Source organism: Marmota marmota, unplaced genomic scaffold (assembly GCF_001458135.2).
Source record: "Marmota marmota marmota unplaced genomic scaffold, marMar, whole genome shotgun sequence".
In the NCBI taxonomy this organism is placed as follows: Eukaryota; Metazoa; Chordata; class Mammalia; order Rodentia; family Sciuridae; genus Marmota; species Marmota marmota.
In genome coordinates, this window is record NW_026000026.1 from 6,512,814 (window position 1) to 6,521,860 (window position 9,047).

At 38.0% G+C, this 9,047-nt stretch overlaps 1 protein-coding gene across 1 annotated transcript in view; it reads left to right on the plus strand.

Annotated features, from left to right (window-relative positions):
• The window catches only part of Cse1l (chromosome segregation 1 like), a 42,819-nt gene that overhangs the window by 9,802 nt on the left and 23,970 nt on the right, over positions 1–9,047 (plus strand). The window contains exons 2-6 of the mRNA XM_015479355.2: positions 36–131; positions 4,359–4,501; positions 7,023–7,124; positions 7,196–7,341; positions 7,706–7,796. Of these exons, the coding sequence (XP_015334841.1) occupies positions 36–131; positions 4,359–4,501; positions 7,023–7,124; positions 7,196–7,341; positions 7,706–7,796 (578 nt within the window). The remainder of the gene's footprint in view (positions 1–35; positions 132–4,358; positions 4,502–7,022; positions 7,125–7,195; positions 7,342–7,705; positions 7,797–9,047) is intronic.

Here is a 9,047-nt window from a genome sequence, read left to right on the forward strand (position 1 = left end):
TTTTTTTTTTTTTTTTTTTTTTTTTTTTTTTTAAGATTCTATAGCAATGGAGCTCAGTGATGCAAATCTGCAAACACTAACAGAATATTTAAAAAAGACCCTTGATCCTGATCCTGCCATCAGACGACCAGGTAAAGAGAATAAATGTTGCTTTCTGGTTGAGTAATTCCTTTTTTTTTTTTTAAGTTGTTGGACCTTTATTTTTTTTTATTTCTTTGTATGTTGTGCTGAGAATCGAACCCAGTGCCTCACACTTGGCTAGGTAAATGCTCTACCACTGAGCTACAATCGCAGCCCCTGATTAATTCTTTAAAGGGAGTTGAGGGTAATCTTTATCTGATTGGTTGTAAATTCAGAAGATGAAAGTTTTGCACTTGGATGCTTTTGCTTAGTTTATAGTGTGTAGTGAGTGGCTGCTTATAACTGCTATTTCGTGGTGTTTTCATGATTTCTTTGTTTTTGAGTAAAATCGCTTTTGCTTGTCATTTTCTGGGATAAAGGTACTATCTTAGAATGCTTAGAAAAGTATTTGTTCAGAATGCTTTGTCCCTTAGCTTTCCTGAAAAGCCTTGCTTAAAACCTGCCTACCTTAGGTGGTAAAATATTTAGGCATAGATAAGAGTAATTGCTTAAAAAGTGATTAAGTGAATAGAGCCAAATAATCAGATCTTGTCTCTTTATCCTCCTGTGCATTTTTACTTAATTAGTATCTTTTCTAAGACCTAGATTTTTTTTTCCCTTCCTGAGTTTCACCAGTTTCCATTACACACTCCATATAAGCTTAGAATTTCAACCACAGATGTTCAATAGGAGTCAGGTGTGAAGATAAATGAGGGAGATCAGCCAAGTTGGGACTGGTAACATCTTATCAGTACATGCCCTGGTTAAGGGACAAATATTATTTGGAACCAGCTAAATCTGGAGATTCAAGCCAATTTTATAAGATCACATTTCCAACTTTGCTTGAAAAATAAGGATATTTATATGAAGTGTCCTCATATTTTGATAAAGGGTACTGGGGATTGAACCCAAATGTGCTTTATCGGTGAGCTACGTACATACCCTGCCCTTTTTTCTTTTTATTTTGAGACAAGGTCTTGCTAAGTTGCTTAGGGCTCTGCTAAGTTGCTGAGGCTGGTCTTGAACTTGAAATCCTCCTGCCTCAGCCTCCCAATTCACTGGGGTTACAGGCATGCACCATCCCATCTAGCTCTCATTTAAATGATAGCAACTAACTTCAGGGGGGGAAAAAAAAACAGAAACAGGCCAGAAATGGTGGTGTGCTCCCAGTGACTCAGGAGGCTGTGGCAGGAAGGTAACAAGTTCAGGGTCAACTTATAGAAACTTAGACCCTGTCAAAAATTTAAAAAGGAGGGACTGGGATTGTGGCTCAGGTAGAGTGCCCTCTAGCGCATGTGAAGCACCGGGTTCAATCCTCAGCACCACATATGAATAAATAAAATAAAGGTATTGTGTCCACCTATAACTAAAAAAATTATTTTAAAAAAACTTAGGAAGGAGTACTATGGATATAACTCGGGGTAAAGTGCCCCTGGATATGTGTGTGTGTGTGTATACATACATATTTTTATTTATTTTTAATTAATAATTTGAGACAGTGAAAACTAAATACACTGCTTCTGGAGAACAGATAGGTCTTATGAGCAGTCAGTTGGTGGTCCTTGATGTAAGACATTTTAACCAGAAATACTTCTAACTTGCTTATTCAGAACTTTTTTTTTTTTTAACATTTTTAATATCTTTATTTTATTTATTTTATGTGGTGCTGAGAATCAAACCCAGGGTCTCCCACGTGCTAGGCGAGCGCTCTACCGCTGAGCCACAATCCCAGACCCAGAACTTTCTTAATGTCATGCTCATAAAGAAGACTTTGTGTCTCTCTTTTTTGAGGGGGTACTGGGGATTTAACTCAGGGGCACTCGACCACTGAGCCATATCCCCCCAGCCCTATTTTTTGTATTTTATTTAGAGATAGGGTCTTACTGAGTTGCTTAGGGTCTCAGTTGCTGAAGCTGGCTTTGAATTTGTGATCCTTCTGACAAGGCATCCCTCCACACCTGCCCTCCTACCCACAGCCACTGGGATTATAGGTGCTTACCACCACCTCAGGCATGTGGGTGATTTCTGAGAAGGCAAATTGATTTTCTTATTAGTGCTTAAAGAAGTAATGTGGGGGTTGGGGATGTGGCTCAAGCGGTAGTGTGCTCGCCTGGCATGCGTGCGGCCCGGGTTCGATCCTCAGCACCACATACCAACAAAGTTGTTGTGTCTGCCGATAACTAAAAAAAAAAATAAATAAATAAAGAAAGAAAGAAATAATGTGTTTCTGAGTAAAGGTAAGTTAATGACTTTAATCTTCTTAGAATTTCTCATAAAACCTTTGACAACACTGCTTACTAAAAAATATTTTTAGGGAACTGGGGGTGTAGCTCTGTGGTAGAGCACTTGCCTAGCACATGCAAGGCTGAATAAATTTTTTTTTTTTTTTTTTTTTTTAGCAACCAGAGATGTAGTTCTGGTAGAGTGCTTACCTAGCATGCTTGAGGCCGTGGTTTCAACCCCTGGCACTATAAAAATAAAATAAATGGATGTAAATGTATGTATGTATACATGTGTATACACACACACACATACACAGAGTTATGTATGTATCTCTTTGAAAGGTTAGGGTACTATGCTTTATGAATCCAGGACAAAGTATAGAAATAATCCCCCCCCCCTTCATTTTGTTGGTGCTGAGGGTCAAACCCAGGGCCTTACATATGCTAGGCAATCAATATCTTTATAGAGTGTTCTGGAAATGGAAATGTGTACGGATCCTAGTTTATAGGTACTTCAACTGAATGTGACAGTCGCATGGATGAACTGGAAGACCTATTGAGGCTTCTTGAATATGGGGAAACATGTCAGTATTCTATAAGTTGAAGGAAATGGACACGGAAAGGAGTAGACAAACTTGTGAGAAGATTGCTTCCACAGTATTGATTGCAATTAGTAAAGAGATTTGGGCTTTTACCCAAATCATAAATAAAGTGTGTTGGCCCTATATGAAATGCTGACCCTTAAAAAGGTAGTCAGACAACCAAAACCTGTACTCATACAAAACCACAGTAATATTCCCTCCTGAAAACATTTTCAAATCGCCAATCCTCATTCTTCAAGAAGGGCATAATATACACAAATAGGGAAGGGTTTGAGGATGTTTGTTAAACTCTTGGGACTCCATCCAGAAAAAGGGAAGATGTTAAGTGGTGCTATTGAATTCTGGAAAATAAAAGAGTAAGGGTGGAGATTTTCAAAAATTATTGGAATTTGGGAATGGTTATTTCCTTATGAAACAGTAGGAAAAATTAAAACAAATACTGTCTTTCACTGAGATAAATAAATCTTGGAAATTTATCCCAGAGTGTTAAATGGTTTGAAAATATCTGGATAAAATCTTGGTGTAAGTTCATTTCTAATACTCAGGACTAAGTTTAGGGCTGATATGATAGAATTAAGATTAGACTAAAACTTTTTCAGTGAAGAAAGCTTCTTAGCTCAAACTTTCAATGGCCTTGACTGCAAAATGAGGATATCAGGGCATTGGTGGTGTACGCCTGTATGTGGTGCTGAGGATCGAACCTGGGCCGCAGGCATGCCAGGCGAGCGCGCTACCGCTTGAGCCACGTCCCCAGCCCCTGGTGGTGTACGCCTGTGATCCCAGTGACTCAGGAGGCTGAGGACCGAGGATTAAATGTCCATGGCCATCTTCAGCCACTTAGCAAGACCCTGCTTCAAAAATAAATAAATAAATAAGTAAAATGAAGATGCTACCACCTTTCTGGGTAATAGTGATAACTTAATGAAATAATGTATATGGGTAAAGCACCACACCAGAACCACGTGGCTAAAAATAAATTTTAGCATGAATTAACTCATTTGATTTTCATCCCAGTCCTATAAAAGAAATGTTAGTATTAATATTACTAATAATAATCCTTTCTAGAACAAGACAGAATATATGGCTTTCACCTTAAAGTTATTTAATCTCTTTGGGAAGCAGCTTCTTCACAAGAAGTGATCGTCCCAGTGGGACATTTCATAGTTGTGTGAGAATCAGATGAATTAATGGATGATAAAGTGATTTGGAAATTGAAGCATTATATAATGCCATATAAACATTGTAGTAGATAAGAAACATGAGGCCCTATAGACCTTCAGTGGGTTCTAAGGGACAATATCCTAATATTTAAATTTTTTGATCCTTTTACTTAAAGATCTACATAGTTCATACGAATATAAAGTGCAAAGATTTTGATTATTACAAGTCTTCTAACATGAAAATTCTTTTACAGCTGAGAAATTTCTTGAATCTGTAGAAGGAAATCAGAATTATCCACTGTTGCTTTTAACATTATTGGAGAAGTCCCAAGATAATGTCATCAAAGTTTGTGCTTCAGTAACATTCAAAAACTATATTAAAAGGAACTGGAGAATTGTACGTATTTTGTGTATGTGTGTTTTTAAGATTTATAAAAACCAGTGCTCTTAAGAGATTGAGACACAGATTAAAATTAAATAGGACCTGTTCCCCAAAATTTAAATTACTTCATTTGAATTTTTACTGATTCTTTCAACTCATAACAGGTTGCTGAAGGGTATGACTTGATTTAAATCTCCTTTATGATTGAAATTTAACTCTAGGTCACTTCCTATTGAAGAGATGATATGTGAGAAGAGAGTCTAAATGAATAATTGAAGTAACTGATGTTGTGGACTGGGAAAATTAAAACTGAAAAAAATCACATATTGGAATTTTAAGCTGAGTATAGTGGTATGTTCCTGTAATACCAACTATTTAGGAGACAGGCAGAAGGACAGGGTCAGCCTAAGAACACTGTGAAACCTCCATCTTAAAAAAAAAAAAAAAAAAAGCCCCCCCAATGGAATGCAAAATAATTTAGATTTTTAATTTTTTGTGCCGGGGGTGGGGGCGGTGCCAGGGATTGAATTCGGAGGCACTCGACCACTGAGCCACATCCCCAGCCCTATTTTGTATTTTATTTACAGACAGGGTCTCACTGAGTTGCTTTAAGCACCTTGCCATTGCTGAGCTGTCTTTGAACTCTTTTTTTTATTATTATTTATTTATTTTTAGAGAGAGAGAGAGAGGGAGAATTTTAATATTTATTTTTTAGTTATTGGCGGACACAACATTTGTTTGTATGTGGTGCTGAGGATCGAACCCGGGGCCGCACGAATGCCAGGCGAGTGCGCTACCGCTTTAGCCACATCCCCAGCCCCTGGCTTTGAACTCTTGATCCTCCTGTCTCAGCTTCCTGAGCTGCTGGGATTACAGGCGTGCGCCACCATGCCCGGCTAGATTTTTAATTTTTGGTAAAAGATTTTGATTGCCCTATGTCTTGTAGGATATGGAGATATGTTCTAATTTATTACGGGGAAACTTTCTTGTACTACAAGTTTAACAGTTTACGTGAAATTATGAATAAAGAAATAGGGAAATAATAAATTTTCCCTACCTTCACACACAACAGTGATTCCCAAATGAGGGTAGTTTTGCCCACTAGGAGGCATTTGGCAATATCTGGAGATGTCATAGTTGTGGGCCAGTACTAGCCTGTGGTGAGTAGAGGCCAAAGCCTGCTTCTGTTCATCCTGCAGTGTACAAGGTCGCTCCTCACAATAAAGAGTTATCTGGTCCAAGATATCAATGTGCATGGGCTCTCTCTCGTCCAGCGAGGAGGTCCATGGAACAGGGTAGAGGAGAGTGTGGCTACGGAGTCGCTATCAAGACCTCCGGAGGCCAAGCAGGAAGCAGGTCTGATTTTATTGCACAGTTACCATGTAAATATACTCAGGTAGCAGCTAAGCAGGTTACAGGCAGCCACCAATAGAATTTCTGGCCAACTGTTCCTACAACGAAGAGCGGGCCATGGAGCAAGTGCAGGGAATACAACGTGCAGCCTCTGGCCCAGGGCTGTGCCTACGGGGTTAGGGGTTAGCGGTTTGTCGCTCACATGCCTAGCACTGGGGAGTGGTTTGCCACTCCCTTAACTTATACCATGTGTGCAGTACTCCGTGCGCTTGTCCGCACGCACATCAATAATTCTGGATTTGAGAAACCATTAAAATTGACAAAAATTCTCAGTTCTAAAAGTCAGCTTTAAACTTGCTTAAATATTTAGGATCTTTTTTCTTGATCCTATAGAAGATTTCACAAAACAATTATAGTCAGTCAACTATTACCATATAGGTGAAATGATTTGGTAACTCTCAAAATGTCTGCTTAAAAGTCCATTCCTCTACTCTTAGGCATGTTAGTCTCTCTGTCTTGGTTTATAAAACTAGAGAATTCTAGAACCTCTTTGTGTGATTCAGTCTAAGATGCATTTTAACTAATAAGGTGAAAGTTTACTTGAAGCTTTTAAAAATGACTATAAAGAATTTTAACCAGGGCTAGGGTTGTAGCTCAGTGGTAGAGCGCTTGCCTGGTACATGGGAGGCACTGGGTTCAATCCTCAGCACCACATAAAAACAAATAAAATAAAGGTATTGTGTCCATCTACAACTAAAAAAATATTAAAAAAGAATCTTAACCATGTGTTTTGCTGATTAGTTTATATATAGAACTGAATTGTTTTTGTCTTGGTAGTGCTGGGGCTTGAATCCAGGGCCTCTTTCATTCCTGCCACTGAGCTACCCTCCTTCCCAGAACTGAAATTCTTAACTGGCATTAGGCAGTCAGAGAACCTCATTATTTATATTTGAAATATTTAAATTTGGGAAGGAGTGTACATTTTAGGGAGGAGAAGGTTCATGCTTTCATCAGATTATCAAAGGAATTTGTGACCCATTTATGTAGAGGGAAACTAAGGAAAACAGCCTACCTTCCCCCCCCACCCCTGGAAAACTGGGAAATTAAAAGTATTCTGTTTTTTACCTACAGACTTATATATATGAATGTGGATTTCATGGTACTCATTGATGTTTTCTTTTAGGTTGAAGATGAGCTGAACAAAATTTGTGAAGCTGATCGAGTAGCCATTAAAGCCAACATCGTGCACCTGATGCTGAGCAGCCCAGAGCAAATTCAGAAGCAGGTAATGTATCTCTGCTTTTTAGGTAGGCTCCTGGGTACGACAGTCATCTGATTCATCTGTTCCTTCCCCAGTTGAGTGATGCTATTAGTATTATTGGCAGAGAAGATTTCCCTCAGAAATGGCCCGACTTGTTGACAGAAATGGTGAATCGCTTTCAGAGTGGAGATTTCCATGTTATTAATGGAGTCCTTCGTACTGCACATTCATTATTTAAAAGGTATTAATGTAGAAATTCATTTTCTTTATATGCCTTTTCTATGATATTTGCTATGTAGTTATATTTTTGTGACTGTTCTTACTCCTTTGAGTAATACCATTCTAAATTAAGAGCATAAATCTTTTGGTTCATTATTATGTTGGTTTCTTCTCAAGTAACATGTTTATTTTATATTAGGCTATTGCCTGTGAAATAATTAGTTTTGATTCCTTTAAAAAGAAAACCAAGAATTCCCTTTGAATTTCAGGAAACCATCTAGTCATAGATGTCTGTCTACTCAAATGTTTAATGAACATCCGTCTTTGAAGACCTAAAGTGAGTAAACAAAATTTGTAAATTTATCTACTTTACCTTAATTTTCTAGATATCGTCATGAATTTAAGTCAAATGAGTTATGGACTGAAATTAAGCTTGTTCTGGATGCCTTTGCCTTGCCTTTGACTAATCTCTTTAAGGTATGGAATAATAAGAGATATTTTTAAATAACTTAGTATTTTAAAATTGCTTAAATTTTTGTGTAAATTTTGAAATGCTTGAAGGGTTATTTAGTAGAGTGGTTTTTCTTATGGAGGCAGCATTTATTTTGAAAACTTTCAAACCATTCAGAAGTAGAGAAGATGATGTAATGAACTCCCATTATGTAAGTATAACAATTACCCAATATTTTGGGTTTTTTACCTATTCCCCTACTTTTGTAGGAATATTTAAAAGCAGATCCTAGGCATCATATTATTTCACCCAAGTAATTATGTATCTCTAAAGAAAGAGATCCACATTTTGATTTGAATAGGTATTAAATTAATTATTTCATTTTTCAGTGCATAAGCTACTTTCCTAAACATGTTCTTGGTTTTTGTATAAGATTTGAAAAAGATGTTAATTCCTTTTTTACAGGAAAGAGGGTTTACACAGCTAATAGGGGCTGATCTTAAACCTAGTTGTTAGGGTTTTTTTATTTTGTTATGTTTATGTGGTACTAGTCATTTAACCCAGGAGTGCTCTACCACTGAGCAATTATCCCGTAGCATTTTATAGTTTCTATTTTCAGACAAGGTCTTGCTAGGTTTCCCAGGCTGGCCTCTTACTTGCAGTCTCCTGCTGTCGACTCCCAAGTCAGGGAGTTATAGGTGTGCACCACTGCACCTGGCTCAACCCTAGCTTTGTTTGTTTATTTGTACCAAGGACTGAACCCACAGGTGTTTTACCAGAAGTTATATCCCCCTGCCTTTTGAATTTCTTTATTGATTTTTATTTTTTAAATGTCTTTATTTTATTTGTTTATTTTTATGTGGCGCTGAGGATTCAACCCAGTGTCTCACGTGTGCTCTACCACTGAGCTGCAGCCCCAGCCCTATTTTTTAAATTTTGAGACAGGGTCTCACTAAGTTGCTTAGGGTCTTGCTAAATTACTGAGGCTGGCCTCTTAATTTTGATCCTCCTGCCTCAGCCTCCTGAACTACTGGGATTACAGGCATGCACCACCATGCCTGACTCATACCAAGTCTTGCGCTAACTCCAGAAAAGCTGTTCATTTCTTATTTTCAAAGGAAAGGTTAGCTGGATGTTTGGCACTTCCCTGTAATCCCAGTGACTTGGGAGACTAAGGCAGAAGTATAGCAAATTCAAGGCCAGCTTTAGCAACTTTACAAGACCCCATCTCAAAATATTAAAAGGACTAGTGATTTCTTTGGGGGGGGGGGGGACTC